Consider the following 17,105-nt stretch of genomic DNA (forward strand, 5'->3'; position numbering starts at 1 on the left):
GGAAAGTTATTCCAACTTTTGGCTTGCTTCTCTTGAACAGGTCAGCATAGAGAAGGAGATTCAGACAAGACACAGGTCTAAATTGAGTCTGAGCCTGAGTCTGACCATTATTTTTCTACTCTTGGTCACAGAAGTTTCCAGAGCTATGACAGACGATCATCAACTACTGCATTCAACAAGAAACAGAACAATTTCAGAGACATTGTCAGCTGGGCTTAGGCCCTGGAGGACAGAGCTCTACAAATCAGTGTTATTCCAGTACAAAGATTAACTTCTTTTTGAGGTGTTTTTTTTTTTTTTTTCCTTTGTTCTGTTTTGGTTTATTTTTAGTTTTATTTGTTTTTTAGAGAAGCTTGCACTTCTAAGAATCCAACAGCAACAGAGCTAAAATTAATTTGAGAATAAACTAAAACCTTTGCTGTGCTGGTGATCTTCAGTAATGTGAACTTTGGCAGTGCAAAGTAGGTGGTTATAGTAAGAAGACAACACAGGGAAATCACTGGCTTCAGCTAGCTTTATTTTTAATTAAGGTCCAAGACAATGCCTTATTTCATACTTCTAGCTATGAACTGTAGCAAAATACAGAGTGAGAGAACAGGGCAATGCAAGAAGTGGATTTACACAGCTCCAGCCTACCCATTTGGCTGCAGCACCACTCGGATCTTTCCCTGATTTGACTGTTCCAGAGCAAGTGAAAAATGAAACACAGCCATGAGTTCAACTCAGATGCAATTTGTAACAAGTAAGAAGTTGTCATTTGAAAGCTGTGAAATCAAGCGTAGCAAGGACAGTGTTCCTCACAACCCAGCAGCATCTGTAGTGAGCGGTGAGCTCAACCAGCCTGGGCTCTGCGGAGCTGAGGTAGTAGCAGGGGGCTCCCAGCAGGCCAGGTCACAGCACAGTGCTGGGGAGAGGAGTTATTTTGTCTCCTTGCTATAGGTACTCAGGGGACTGGGAGGCTATCAAAAAGTCCAGCTTTCAGTTTGCTGTTGGTTTAAAAGGCTAATTAAAGGCAAATACACGAGAAATCTCTTTCCTATGTTCTATTCCATTGTATTACCTGACATCCTCTTTTCATCCTTCTTCCCTAAAGCTGCCAGAATGAGTTCCACCCTTCTCAGTTACTACTGGCTTTCCACTAGCTCCCTTCTTCGTTACTGACAACTTCCCCATGTCTTTGCTTCCTTGCATTCCAGCCCGCCTTTTCCTCCCCCTTCTCATCCCATTTGTTTGCCTCCTTTTCTTTCGCTGACTCTCACGCACTAGAGGACTACCACACCGGCTCTCTGGGGAAACTGTGCTGTGACATTATTTTTGTCCTTCGTATAAATAAAGAAATAATAATCTGACATCCTGCAGCAGAGCTGGAAGCTAACCCTATTGATTTCGGCAGGCTTGAGCATTTGTTTGAACCTACAGCATTTCATCGCCTAGCAACTTGTGCACCCAGTTGCTCGAGGTTACTATGGCGATGGGTGCCTAATGCAGACATGCTATCAAAGAGATGATCAAGAGCATCTGCCACTCTCACACTGCGACTTCAAGGGTTTCCTCCGCTACCTCGCCTTTCATTCGGCAATACGAAATAAATGTCGGAGCCAGCCACCATACGCACCCGCTTGCTGTAGGAACAGCTGACATGAATCCTAATTTTTAGCTATCTATGCACGGATCTTGGTGCACACAGCTAAGGTCTTGGAGGCGAAGTGTGCAACAATGCTACTTGGCTTGCACCAATGCATCCCACCCAGCACAGTGACTCCTATTGTCTGAGTTCATCAGCTTCACTGCTCTCATTACTTCTGAGGCATAGTGTCAGCAAGGTGTTCCTTTGGCTGTAAGGATTCTTCAATTCTTCTGGTGCAGAAATAGCAGAAAGAATGAGAGAAAAGGAGAGGAAAAGAGAGAGGGAAGGGAAAAAGGGAGAAAAAAAAGCAAGACTACCTAGGGACCTTCTCCATTTCCTGCAGGAAACAAAGGAACCCAGACTTTTAAAAGGTAAATCCATTAGTCTTCAACGTGACCTCCACTGCCCTGATTTGATAGGTCAGAGAAGTCTCAAGCACTGCTCACTACAAGCTGACTACAAACTCTTTCACAGGTAATCAGATCTGCGTGACTGGTGCAAGCCCTAACTCACTGGACATGGCTTGGCACTGTGATGAAACTGTAACGTAAAAACAATTACCGTTTTTTCCAAAATCTCCTTTACATATGAAAGTATAACAAGCTGGTCACAAAGAGGTGCGAGCCCACTGATATAAAACTCAGTATCGAACTGGAAAACTGAAACACAGGAAAGAAAACAGATTGTTAGGCAAACAAATGTATGAACTGCTCCCTAAGAAAAACAAACAACTGATTTTTCAGAGACAACCAATGGCACACAGTATCGGTACAGAGAAATGAAGATGTGATACATATAACAAACCTAAAGTCTTCCCAACTGGATCAGCAAGATGATGAAAAATTACATTTAACAGATTAAATTCCATTAAGGCTTGCAAGAAGAAATGTTTGCGCTCCAGGACATGCTAGAGATGAAACATATGAAATGAATGGTCAGCTAAACTTTCAGTAATCACACTGGGGGGGTTGGGCTGGGAGGACTAAAGAAAAAAACACCACCAAACTCAGTAAAATAGGTAACATATGAAACATCTTTGTAGGTTTGCATATTTGCAGCAAGTCATGTTGCCTTAAGAGAATCACGCTTGCTACATCTGATATGATCTTGCTACATCTGATATGATATGTATGATAAATGAAAACATAAAGCTCATTATTAATTTATCATCATGAGAAGATTTACAGATACACTCATTACTAAGAAAAGATATGGTTAAATAGTGGCTTTTCTTGTTCTTAAAACTGAAAATGTAATTTCCTAAACTGTCTTGATTTCAAGACCAATTTAAGTGTTGATTATTTTGAGATAAAAAGAAAAAGAGTTGAACTGTATTTACAAAAAGGCCCATTAAAGTACATGTCTTCCACAGATATAACTGTTTAATTTTTATTATTAATGGGTTTAACAGAACAGGCATTAAACATCTGGGGCTCCCTCTCATGGGGCCCAAAACAACACTGGGAATTTGATGAAGTACCAAGACCAAGTGTTTTCATTAATTAGTATTTGTATTAGCAAACTTATTTTTGTAAAATAAGGTATATCAGATCCACTGTAACTTTCTCCCAGTAAATGGCTTCAGGAAAATTTAAGTATAACTAGAAAATAAATGTCTCCTTGCTTTCTAATTAGCAAGCTACATTACTAGTACCTATTGTTCACTGAAATAGGTACTAATTATTTTAGTAAAGCAAATAGAAAATACAGTATAATGACGGTAAATATAGAGTTAATTTTCTTCAGCCACAGTAATAAGAAGAAACAAGGAAATAATCATCCTCCTGCGAAAGAAGAAAAAAATATCGACAAATAAAGTAAAGATTTGACATCTGTCTTTCCCTGAATAAGCAAATGCTGTTTTTCTCTTAATGACCGTTGACACTTTGAGATCACTGGGGGACCAAAGCATGGCATAAGGGTAAAACACAATCTATTCTAGGAGAGAATAGGTTCACATTTGTAATCCTGTATGCAATTTTTTTGTTCTATCCTGCAAGACTGATGAGATTACTTGTACTGCATCACATATTGCTCTGAATGGTGGCTTTAAACCAACCATGTTAAGAACGTCTACGTAATAAATCTTATTCCCAGTTTACAATCTAATATTTGGCATATACACGTAAGGCAGACACAAGAACACAGAAAACTAAAAAAAGAAGTGAAATCCAAAGCAGTAGGTAGAAGGACTGCAAAGAAATATTTGTTGACAGCTTAAAAAATGACAAGAGAAGGCTTTTGGAGGCATCTAAAATATTGTCTTTTGAATTTGGAGAGGAAAACAGGGTGGTGAATAGTATCTTTATAAAGATTATAGGGGCAGTTTTCAAAAATCCTATGTTTGACCTGCACTGGAGCTTCAGTTCCTTAGCCAGGGAGGCACTGCTAAAAACGATTGTAACACCCCTGTAATGGTGTATTTAGGATAAAGCAGCACTGCTGTTCAGCGAGACAAAAAAGAAAATCACTTGAAGCTTTGTTTTTTAATAGTGTTTAGTTTCCTTGGTTTCACTTTCAGCTTTCTCTCAGCTCATCCTCCTCAAGAGGCCTTGTGGAAACACAATGCTCCAGCTCTCTGCGACAGCCTTGAACAAAGACCACCTGGCACAGACAGTGCTTCTTGACCTAGCAGAAACCTTTGAGGCAGCTCATCAAAAACAGTTTTACTGAAAAATTACAGCAGTTATAGCTTTACAGAACACTACGAGGTTAATTTGACTTATTCTCTGGACAGTTTGTTGTGATAAAGGCAGGGGGAAATCCAACATGGAGGTATTGCAGAAATGCTGCTAATTTGAAAAAGATCCAAAACAATTAAACCAGGCGTAGCACTGAAGTAATGGAAATGAAAGCGGTATTACCATGTGTCATGCATGTTTATGCCTGTCACAAGAAAGGACGGAAGATATGCTGACAGTGGATCTACTTTATGTTCACCATCTATATACAACTGTCAAACAAATTACCAGGAAGCACAAAGACAAAACCTGTAAATCACCTTGTTCATTAAATGAAATGTACAAAATACACAATACAGTATATGCTACCTTGTTTACCCAAATAAAACAACTTTCTCTGTATTTTAAAGATACACAGGCAGTGGACTGAAACTAAAAAGGTCTGTTTTGTTTAATCAAATCTCAAAAAAAACAGTCCCTGCTTCTCCACTACAGATTTAGCATGTGAAATTTTGTTTACAGTGATGTCACAAGGTTTTGTCATTAATTTCAACAGGGCCAAGGTTTCCACGTTATCTTTTGAGAAAGTAGGCAGGAAGCTGCATAGAATGAACATGAAACTTAATGTGTAAAGGAAAAGAAGTCTTGTTATTGTTGTTGCTTTCGTTTTTTAATTCCATATGATAGAAATGGAGAGGCAGACAGGCTAGTTTTCAGGTAGCCCATTCATACAACAGATGAGAGACACAAAGCAAGGCGAAGCTACCAAAACCTACCATGAATTCCAGTGCACTGCTAGCTGCTGGGGTGATGTCAGTATACACTCCCAAATTACCTTTTCACCAGCTACTTCAAGGACATCTGCAAAATTCGCAGTCATTTCTGCTGGCTGCAGTATAACACACCCTTAAGTGTTCTGAAGGTGGCATCTCCAACACAAGTGTTTTTACTAAGCTAGGTTGTTTATGCAAAACAAAAATAGTATACAAAATGGCATGCTTTGATTAACTATTATTATCAGGTTCATGCAGTTGCATTATATTATATAAAATATAATTTTTGCCCCACAGTATATGCATTCAGTTCCAATTACAGGACCAGAGAAGGCTTTTGTCCTGCATTATCATTTTGTCCTGCATTATCATTACTTAAGTTGTTTTGAGGTGCATACAGGCAAATTACATATACACGGTTTACTTTTAAAGAAATAAAAGAATACTATTACTTTTAGATGTACTATCAACATAAACCTTGAATACAAACCTCACATATCTAATATTCATAAATTTCTAATATTCATAATTTTCTTTGAAAATCATTATGCATTAACACCTGCTTCAGCATTTGAGTTTTTCTGTACTCAGATGATTTCTCTCTCCTGTTAGACTCCACAGCAGTCTTCAAAAATTCAGATTTCCAGGGTAGACCTACTTCTGACTAGGAACCTGAGCAGAAAGCTCAAGACGTGCCCAGTTAAGGAAATGTCAGCCACGACTCAAAAGGAAACAGAAATTTCTGGGGAGGACCAGTGAAGTAACCCACGTGAGTGTCCTTTATTTGTGCTTGAGTGTCCTTTATTTGTGCAATATTTTATTGCAATTGCCTGCAATTTTTCTCCCCATATTACTATAAGTGAAAATTAAGCAACTGTTTACCTAATCATATACATGTTGCAATGGCATTTTAATGGACTGTTCCCTTCAATTTCAGTAGGAAGAGCAGTAGGGTAGGACCCAAATCAATGGTAGGACCTATATACATCACTGATTACAAAAACACAATTTCTCGGTTTATGCTCCCAAAATCAGAACTCATAGCCTCCACTCTTCATTTAGAAAGAATATGTTAGAAAAAGTGTGATCTTCAAATTTATTTTTGTTTGAATGCAGAAAGTTTGGAAAGGCTTTAAGAGAAAAATTAATAGCGATCAATTAATCATTCTTAATATAACCTCAAATGCCACATAGCAAAGAGGATGAGAATTTTCACTGAAATAAATCAGGGCACTATAAATGATATTGGAAAATTTAATACGATGACAGAAAGAAAAAAAAAAGCTTAAAATTGGTGAAAACTCTGTAAAGCCTCTATAGCTGAAAGTTGTTGCCTTACTAGCTACCAGCACAGAATGGAAATAAGCAAGAATTTTGCTACTGAATATAATTTCTCTCAACTACAGTATCATGCGAATTAGAAACATCAAGAAAAAACAACAACAACAAACAAACAAAACAATTTGTCCAACAAATGACCATTGCTTGGTCATGCCAGTAATCATCTATCTGGGGCGTTCTGCTCTTTCAATTAAATTAGGAAATGTTTTGTGTACTGTAAGCAGAGCCACAACTTGCTGTCTTACTTGCAGTCAGGCTTTGTGAAACGGCAGTGCTACACTGGGGTTGAAATCCTCTTACCCCTATTCTCTCCCACACAACAATAAAATCATCTTCAGAAATATGGCAATTGTCTGTACAGTTCTGCAGACAGAAGCACCTGCAACCTTTAAGCAAATCCCATAGAAACCTCGATGACAGCCGGAAAGTCAGGACCTTAAGTTTCAAAGCTTCAAAGTTGATTTTCTGAAAAACTATTTTTTTTCCATTACAGATTGAACTGAAAAGATTTTATCAACAAACAGGGAAAACATTCAATAGTTTGATAGTAATTAGTTTGACAGTGTGAAGTAATTTTTATCAAGGAATTTACAAATGATCAGTTTTTGTCTCATGACAAAACATGATGAACAGAAGTCTAAGTGGAATCAGTTATACAAATTGATTTTTTTTCCTTTTTTTCGGCAGTTTGCTTTTCAGAATGTAGACAGACATAGTCCAATTAAATGTTTGCATAAATCAGCATATAAAGTTGATGACATTTATTCATCATTGATTTACTGCTCACCCTATTTGTTAAGCAAGCTTTAAGCTCTGTCTATGTAAAGACAAATATGCTGCTATGGTAGATCCCAGTATCTCACTTTACAAACCAAGAAATAAATATTCCCATGTTTTCTTTTCAGACAAAAATGTGTGATCTCAGTACTTGATGGTAACTTGGCATGCAGCGGTACAACTATTCTCTCACAGAACATGAAGATGTGTTGTTACAAGAATATCCACATGCAATTCTTATACCAGAAGTCTGCTTTGTCGGGAATGTGGGGAATTGCACATGGGAGAAAAGTGCTCCAGGCACTGCTGGCTGCTTGGCACCTGGAATTAAGCTGAGATTCCTCAGATAAAATCTGCACTAACATGAATTGAATGGGAAGTCTCTAATCAACTTCAAGCCTTTTACTGACTTTTAATGTTAATTTTTATTTTCCATTATCGTTAGAGAGACAAACTGAAGCATAGGTAAAGTAACTCAAAAGATCCATAAACCCGAGCTGCCTAACAGTCACACCAGAGGACTACTTCATGCTTGTAAGATGCCCAGTTTCACTTTGAAAAGGAATTCCATTAGCTGCAAAGTGCTAATTAGTTCATTAGCAAGCAGCCTTCTAGCAGGCTACATTTGAGTAGGGCTCCCTGTTTAGAACAGAAGTTGTCTAGCATTACAGCTTTTGTACATGTATCGGGAGCAAGCACAGAGGTCAAGCACTCTTTAAGAAGGATCACAATGGCAGTTAGTCCATGTTAAGCCTGTAATTCAATACCAATACTTTCTAATCAATACGCTACTTCACAGTGGTAGCTGACAGAGCTAAACTGATAGGATCTGCTCAGCTAACATACATTTAAACCTAAATAGAAACATTTCACCGGAGTTTATCTTTGACACTGAATGGAGACTCATGTAAGCAATGAACTGTAACATGGAACCAGGGACAACAGAAAAGATTAATAAAGAAAAGCACCATTAATATACTGAATTGTATAAATAAACTTGGCAATATCATACAGATCTCAGTGCATAAGAACTATATATCTTTTTCTAATTTCTCTTGCATGCAACCACAGCATTATCTTCTTTGAAGTACAACATCCACAACAGCTCAGTGGTGGTACTTTCCCACATCACGGGCCATCTGGTTTAGAATCAGGGTAGGTACCATATTTATTTCCTGCCTCAGAGCAAGTATGGCTGTGTATCAAGATAAAATCCTCGCACCACAAGATCCTGTGGACCTAACTTGCAAGGCTGGAGATGCTCCGCTTCCTTATTCACTGGGCTGCAAGCCACTGAAGAAACATTTACAGTCTACTGATGCCACCAAAGCTTGCTAAGATGTTATTGCAGAATTTTGAGACCTTCAGAATGTCTCTAAAAACACAAATCTGAAACTGCTGAGATACAAGAAATCACTATATTGTCATAGGCTCCATATGTATTATCCTGATAAGATGATGCCAAGATGTTATAAGCCAAAAGGATATGTATGGCTGGGTAGCTGAATATCCTTCAAATATTCTTGTCTTGTGTAAATTCTTTACGTTATGAGAGTAAATCAGCTTACGCATCCACTTAGGATATGAATACTCTTGCAAAAAACTATACTGGTTGCTGGTCAGTCTGCCCAATAATAATTTCAGACCTTACAGCTATGCATCTGAAAAGTAAAAGTTTAAACTATAGTAAAATTGAAAAAGATGCTGTGGAATAACATAACTCTCAAAGACTTTCTATGTGATTACGTCAAAAGCTACTGTACTGTCTATTGAGACTTGAACAAATATCTCACTCTTTTCCCTCCCAGCATACAATCCACGTTCCAATGAGTAGTACTAGCAGCATTTGGCAGAGCCATTTCAGTGCTGTGACATGAAACCAGAAAGAAAAATCTCAAGCACATCATTAACAGGCTAAGTGAGATATAACTGCAGCCCTCAAGAATACAGAGAAGAAATTTATGCTAAAAATCGAAATATGTAAAAGTTAGTTCTGCAAAAATCTCTGACCTTCAGAATTGCACCTAAATAGTTTGATCACAGCTTTTTATTATTTTTGAATGAAGTTCCAATAGACAGTATCGTAAGGCTAGCTCCCTCCCTGTAAACCTAAAACTTCAGTTATAGTGTAAGTTCCCTCTGTTCACTTAACACTATGTAACTCACCTCATTTATTTATTTCCTAAAAGCTACTTAGAGGTACAGAAAAGATTTATATAAGAGTTCGATGGTAAAACTCAAGGCTGAACCTTTCCTTGACATAATTCTCTCAAAAATCGTAGAATTCCATGGTTAATTATTCTTTTGGGACTATATAATCTTTACCAACAAATAGCTTTCAAGAAGTCTCAGTTAATGGTCAGGCCTGCCTTCTCTCAGTATCCAGAATTCCTAAAGAGTTTAACGTCAGAACATACTCGCTGATTTTCAAAAGCTACTTTAGAACTGTTCTTTTCTGAAATCATAAAGCAGTATACATCTATGTCATGTACCATTCTGGTCAGTATGCTGACCTGAGTCAGGATTTTGTTTGAACACTCTTGTTTACAGTCTCATGTCATTACAGTCAAGACGAGGAAGCACAAAACTTTACAAACAGTTGTCCATTCTGCACTGCAGAGTCCCAGAGGGCCTGCTTATCTCGGCAGTGTTACCTCTTCATAGATCTTTCCTCATCAGAAGCTTCTTTTGGGAACAGAAGAGTTTTTGTTTACCCCCCTGCCCCCTCAATTTTTGTTTGAATTTCTTGACATTTTTTGTCAAGACCTTTTCCATCATTAATCACCAATAACAAAATTATTCACATCACCAAAAGAAACGTGAAAGCAAAGTACAAAATGCAGAAGCAAAAAAGGCAACAAGAAGAAATTCAAATCAACTTTCTAGGACTATACTGAAGAGATGCTCAGAAAAGAAAAGTTATGAGCAAGGAAGCTAAACAATGAGTAATTGATTAAGCTAGTGTCTGTATTCTCCTTATATTACTACACCCATCATTATTTAACCAAGTGTCTGTATTCTCCTTATATTACTACACCCATCATTATTTAACCAAGACGAAAACCCAAGTTCTCTGTAAAAATCTGCCTGAAAGGGAAGTTGAGACATCCACTCTTTCTTTACACAAGGCTCTCTGATTTTGGGAGAGCACAGAATTTAAGACTTTATGATTACAAAAAAATTATGCAGGACATTATGACAACCTCATCAAGTAAAAACGAGGAGACATTTATGTTATATGTTGTCTCTGAACTCTAACAGCTTTTTCAGGCTGAACGTGAAAACAAACCTTTGAAAGCTTATCTGACTGTGAAAAGGCACGTGTTCTTACAATCATACCTATTTCCACGTAGCGGTTTGGAAGGTCACGCATTTCACTGGCATGCCGCTCCTTTACTGAGCAAATCTAGGAAAACAGATATTTGGATCATTATGATGAATACGCATTCCTAAAATTATGCTAACTTTCCCCAGAAACTTACTGAGGTGTTCTTGGACAGGCATTTCTCTGCTTTGAAAAACACTGGCTTTAGAACAGTGATGATGCATCACTGAGGAAGAAAACCCAACAGGAAAGTTGTGTCTGTAGCTCACAGCCTTATAAATATGCTGGGAGAGGAGAAGATGGGCCATCAGAGAGAAATCTGAAAGCATCTGCTCACTACTGCTTCTTCACAGCAGCATATGAGAGTTTGATTTCGCTATTTTCTCACACTTGGTGTCTCATTACCTTATTATTTCAGAAAGCATATGCTACTGCAAATCCAAGTAACAGGAGGAGAGCACATATGTATAAAGAAATGCAGACACCCATATGTTGTGAAGCACACGTAATACAAGGGGAAAGACAGATGCCAAACTTGTGACAAACCTCCTCATTTGTAAAACTTTAATGCTACAAAAGCTTTTTATGCTTCACCTACCTCACTTCACCTACCTCACTTCACCCTCCCTCTCCATCTACTCTTACCAAGCACTTTTAATTTCCCACTGTGCAACGATGTAGCAAGCTGTTATTAGAAAACATCTAACAGGCTCTAACAAACTCCTGTCAGGTGCTGGTCTGCACAAATCGCAGTCTGCTGTGCACAAGTTCGAAATGCTAGTTCCCTGCTGAAAGCAAAGCAAAGTCCCAAGCAACCTGTCCTCCATCCCCTTTTCTTTTCCCCTTGGCTTTCTGTCTTAGCAACAATAAACTCCTCAGCCCCCAAAATAAGCCCCTCCAAAAATAACTCATGGTAAGTTGTCCTTCCTTAAAGCTAATCAAAAGAAATGAATTCAACAGCCCCTCTAAAAGCTTTCAAAAGAGGAAATCTCTTGAAGGCACAGAGGAGAGAAGTGTCCCTGAGGATTACACTTGCTGCATGCTCACGCACAGAAATCTGTCTGACCGCTGGGTGTCTATCACTCCTTCTCCTCCTCCTCACGAGGGTCAGTCCAATGACATTTCTATGGCAGCAGGAGTTCTGCAGACTGTAGTCAAACCAAACTATTTTTTTCGATTGTCTTTGCTTTTCAGAAATAATCCTCTGTTTGTCTGTGATAACAGTAAGCATTTATTACAAAGACAGGTAATTGCACCTTTACTGAATTTCCCCAGCCAATAATCAGCGTTAAATTATCCTTCCAGCAAAGGCTGCAGGGGTACATATCAGGGCGAAGGCTTATGTCATCTCGAGGCACATTGGTAATTCGTTGCTTGGAAATCATGTCAAGTATCTTCACGCCCTGAAAGTTTAAATACAAGAGAACTTTATTCAGTATGACAAACTCTTACCCACCAGAGCCCATTTTATTCTGTACAGTAAAACAAACATAGCCGCTTATGGCATAAGTTGCAGGGTAGGGATGAAAGTGCCAACACAAATAGCTGTTGATACAAAGACCAATCTCACCCAGGAGGTGACAGGAGAAACAATGCGATTAGAGTAAGTTAAATATTTTAAATTTCCATGCTAAATACAAAGATATAACGAGTCAACGAGTGACAGATGAGCAAATCCAGTCATGAACCAGACCAGCTTGTTTAGGCTGGTGCTACTAGTGGAGAAGCAAAAGCATCCCAGGCTCCTCCAAAACATTCCCCATCGAGAAACAGAAATTTCCACCTCAGAAAAAAAGAAAAGATGAAGTAACAACAAATTAAGGTAAATGAAGACAATCTGTACTTCTATAAAAATGTATTTATACTCTTATGTTGAAAGAAAAAAAGGAAGCATACTTAAATGATGCTTGGTTTTATATGGTGAGATTTTTCACTGCCTCCTCAGGAAATATCTCAAACTAACACAACAAAAAGTTTAAAGAAAGGAAGATTAAAGTCATTTTAGAGCGAGGGAGAAGGGGAAGAGCCATCGACTGGATTTTTCCATACCATTTAGAAAATGTGAGCTATAACCTTTCCAGTAGTAAAATGGAGATTAATTTCATATTAAATAATAACTTATTTCTTTGTGATTTAAAAACAAAAGTTGCCAACATAACACCAAGCGTTTTAGTAGATATTTCCCTTAAGCTCAGTGAGCAGAAAACCACATCTCATGATCACAAAAAAGGGATGGAAAAGACCTTGAAAGGTCAGCATCCAGGATGACATTCCACATTACAATTTTTCTAGTTGCAAAACTGACTCAAAAGATTCCCCTGCCTGTTAACGCCCTGCCTGCTCCCCACCCCCCCGAATTTCTGTGTCCCCAGCTATACCAGTTCAACTGTTTTTTAAGTAAAAGACACCCTTGTGTTTAGATTCTAAGCCAGAACTAAGCTAGAAGCTTGGTTTTCCCTCCTCCCCACCCTCTCCTTTTCTTAAAAAAAAACACAACAACAAACAAACAAACAAAAAAACACCTTAAATCCTTAAGTCACAAGGAGCAGTAAGTAGTATGGAGGTGAACAGAAAGACTCCTATTGGCATCTTGTAGGCTAGAAGTCATCAAGCACCAAGGTTTCAAAATAAACAAAAAGCCAAAAAAAAACATAAAAACAAAAACAAAGCAACAAAAACTTGTACACATCATCTGCAATGTACAGAGCCCAGATCTCAGGGTAGCATAAAGAAAGAGCTTATACTTTGTGTTTTCTAAACTCATCTCTTAAAGTTTGCAGTCTTGCTTGAACTTCATTTTAATAAAGCTGTCTTTTATTAATCTCACCACTTTAAGTATGATTTCCAAATCAGTGACCGATATCACATCTGTTTTTCAACAAGGCAGCAAATTGAATTCTATATGGGGCAGATGAGCCACTTTAAATGTAAGCTCTCAAACCAGCAGGGTAGAATCCTCTATAGTTAAAGCATGCCATTTGCACTGTAACTGAATGGACTTCCAGTCTCAATTTCCTGTCATGAAGGAGCCTAACACATGTTTTTGTGAGAGTTAGGAAAGTTAATGCTGCTAAGGATTTGGTCCTCAGGTGTCTCAGCCTGTAAGACTTACATTCTTGGTCATGGAAGAAGGAGAAGGAAAAGTGGCAAGCATAGGAGAAGAATTAGACCCTGCCTAATTAATTGGGAGCCCATCTTGGAATGTCCAACGTCTAGCAAGCATGCATACAGTGCGCAATAAAAAAAAAAAAACAACCAAAAAAAAAACCACATGAGAAAATAAGACCTAGATATAGACAGTAAATGGCAAGCCTATAAATGATTTTCTCCGACTTACTTTGAAAGAAAAAAAAAAAAAACAGGAACAAATACCTTGCTAGAGGATGGAGAAATTTTAAAAAGGTAAAGGGGGAAGGGGAGGGAAAAGGCCAATAACCAAATATATTAATCTTTTGGAGGGCAAGTGTCATTTCATTTTTCATTGAAAGATAGGCCCTGACCATGGCTTTTTGTCTCTGACAGATGGCTCTCAACATTTTATTAGTATTCTGTGTTCTGATGTGACACATCATCTCTAGGGATAGCTCTCCTCAACCGTCCTCTCTATTCCCTGCAGATTCACCTAGAATATATATTTTAATTGTATGGCTCTGAAAAGAACAAAACCTTCTGAAGAGTTAATGTTACGAAAATCAAGCACTTCCTTAAGTTTCAGTGCTAATGTAGTCATTAAAGGGGGGCAAATAAACACAAAGTCCACCGCTAACAATTTCATATCAAGCTGTATTTAAAGGGAATAAAAGAACAACAGCTTTAAAATATTTTAATAAATGCTTCTTTCCAGGAGGGAAAAAAGAAGGGAGAAAGCAAATGTTTTCAGTAATACCTTCACCACATTTTAAAATAAAAATCTGGAATTTAGACATCATACATTCTTAAAAATGTATCCCTGTCTGCTGAGTTTTAAAACACAGACCTTGACCCATCAATTACATATACACTGTTAGGTGAAATGCAACACTCAGCATGAAAGCAAGAGTTCCCTTTAAAATATGAATTACACTTAGAGCAAAAAGGGCCTGTTTTCTCTTAAGTCTAACCTTTTCAAGTGGCTTACCAAAATAAGGAATTATTACTATAATTTTTTATAATCTGCTACATTAGGAATACATATTATGCTGTTAGTTCAATAGAAATTTCAAAATTTGGACAGTTTTTTTTTGGGTGGTGGAGGAGGAGGGATTAGGAGGATATTATACTTATAAAGAAGAGTTCACATTAGCATTCCTTCCTCAAGCAATTTGCTTCAACAAATCTCACTGGCCAAAACTCTGATACACAATAGGGTACAGCTGTGACCACCCCTAGCATTTGTATGTATGTAGAGCTGCTTTTCTAAATTTCTTCAGAAGCTGCAAGTTACGTGGAGAACACCGAACAGGCAGCAGTAAATGCAATCAGCAGGGCTCTCTATGAAGAAATCATACCTAAAGCACTATCCTTCAGTGCCTCATGTACTGGATTCTTCTAACGTACCAGTTTTCAAAGGAATATTTTAGCAATTAACACCATTTTAAAACATTTCAAATATCAGTGTAAAGCAGCGGTATTTCTGTTCATTTAACAGAGGTGACAAAAACTTACCATATTATTGGCCCAAGCAATTAAGTGTCCTCTCCATTTTATGTTTCTTATGTTTCCTTCCCCTTCATGTAAAACCGAAGGCTTCCATCTATTCATCCAGCCTCTCTCATATAGCAGCAACTGTGAAGAAGTGCAACAAGAAATATTTCTGTGACACAGTGCTGTATGCAAACAAAGGAGTTTTTTGCTTCCTTATCTCTTACTCTGCTTGGATTCGAGGGTAGGGAGAAATACACAGCTACCACAAAACAAAAGCGAACGCAATCAAACATTTTCATATAGTACATTTACACTGAGAATCTTACATACTAAAAAAATCAAGTTACTTTGATAATTATATTAATCAGCAGCATTCCTATGAAGTTTTTCAAAGAATAGTAAATATATTTCTTTCCATTTGAAAGATAAAGCACTTAAGACATTTGAGAACCTAACAGCACTTGTGACGAGTTAAGAAAGCTAATAAAGAAACCAGGCTGTCTTACACCTATCCACCGATCTGTTGATGGGCTTTCTTCTCTCTAAAAAGCAGGAGATAGTAAAAAACATCTCTTATGCCTGGGCTAGTCAAAATTATTGAAGACCTCCAAGTCTGAAGCCTTTTGCTTGGCCCCATATGGAACTACACAGCCTTCAGTAGGGCTCTAGAGATGCTGCACGGTCCAACACATGCAACTGCACTCACAACAAGCACTGCTGATTTTAAGACTTGTGTGATGGGGGATCACAGGTTCTGCAAATAGGGACGGATTTTGCAATATCTAAAAAGCACAGACTATTTTTTGAAATATTTTGCACAGCAAAGAAAAACACTACTACATGCAGACAGTCTGTATGACAGTCCAACTTCTTTAGCGTTCCTGCGTGGTTTCACGAAGTTATTTAATAGGATTATAAGACAGAATCACTTCAAGTGATACAAAGCATAGTGCTTGGAGGGGAACAGGAGTAAGGTACCAGTCCTGCCAACTGTTGCCTGAGTACACACACACGGACACATACATAACCTGAACCAAAGCTCATAAAATGCAGAAGAACCATTAAGAAGTGTAAAATTACAAACTGCAAGGACCTAATTTGAGTGACTATGTTGCTACTGTTCACATATGCTTTTTCACACCAGGCTTGTGTCCTCCACCTCTATTTGCATAAATAATGATATGACACTAATTGTTTAAAATAACATTTTTTAATAAAGTAAGGGACTTTTGACGATAATTACACTGACTGCTTGCCTATCCCACAGCCACAAGATGGCACCAAAAGACAAAGATTTTCTCCAGAAGTTTGAAGTAGTCACTATCCAGGATGGTCACAAAATTTTCCATGGAGCACACAGCAGACGTCAGAGCACACCTGGCCACTTTAACCCCACCCAGTGCCTTTCCCACAGCTCATGTGAAGGACTCTCTTTTAGACAGTCTCAGGGATTTTCCCACCCGTAAAAAGGCTACGCAACAAAACAAAACCCAAACTAATCAGCTCCACTCAGAAGCTGAGGATGTTACTTAAAATTGAGTACCATGCTGATTGATTCCAACTTTAAAATTACTTTTTTTCCAGTTCACAAACTTCTAAGGGGAAGCCACACAGATGCTTCTTTCAATACAATCCAGTAGAGACAGCAGCAAATACATAGCATTTTCACCTGGACTTTCCGCACAAGGCTGTGAAAAACAATGTGGATGATGTGAAGTAAAATTGGCTGATATAAGTTACATTAACCGATCTTTGTTCTGCTTATGACTTATGTGTGATTTAAGTTTATTTAACCTACAAAATCCAGCTGTTTCACAGAATGACACTTGCAATGATGTTTTCCAGCTATTTTGTTACTGTTCTTGGCTTGCGAATGTCATGTTTTTTTCACGCCTCTCTACCTGAGTATGAAAACTGAAAGAAAATAATTGACCTGAGAAAGTGGTGAGAAGAAAAGT

General features: G+C 38.0%; 1 protein-coding gene across 1 annotated transcript in view; it reads right to left on the reverse strand.

The window, feature by feature from the left end:
• The window catches only part of VPS41 (VPS41 subunit of HOPS complex), a 107,476-nt gene that overhangs the window by 36,040 nt on the left and 54,331 nt on the right, over positions 1-17,105 (reverse strand). The window contains exons 8-11 of the mRNA XM_083823116.1: positions 15,169-15,288; positions 11,781-11,927; positions 10,539-10,605; positions 2,189-2,286 (exon numbers count right to left, since the gene is read on the reverse strand). Of these exons, the coding sequence (XP_083679242.1) occupies positions 2,189-2,286; positions 10,539-10,605; positions 11,781-11,927; positions 15,169-15,288 (432 nt within the window). The remainder of the gene's footprint in view (positions 1-2,188; positions 2,287-10,538; positions 10,606-11,780; positions 11,928-15,168; positions 15,289-17,105) is intronic.

Source organism: Anser anser (genome assembly GCF_964211835.1).
Source record: "Anser anser genome assembly, chromosome: 2".
Taxonomy (NCBI): Eukaryota; Metazoa; Chordata; class Aves; order Anseriformes; family Anatidae; genus Anser; species Anser anser.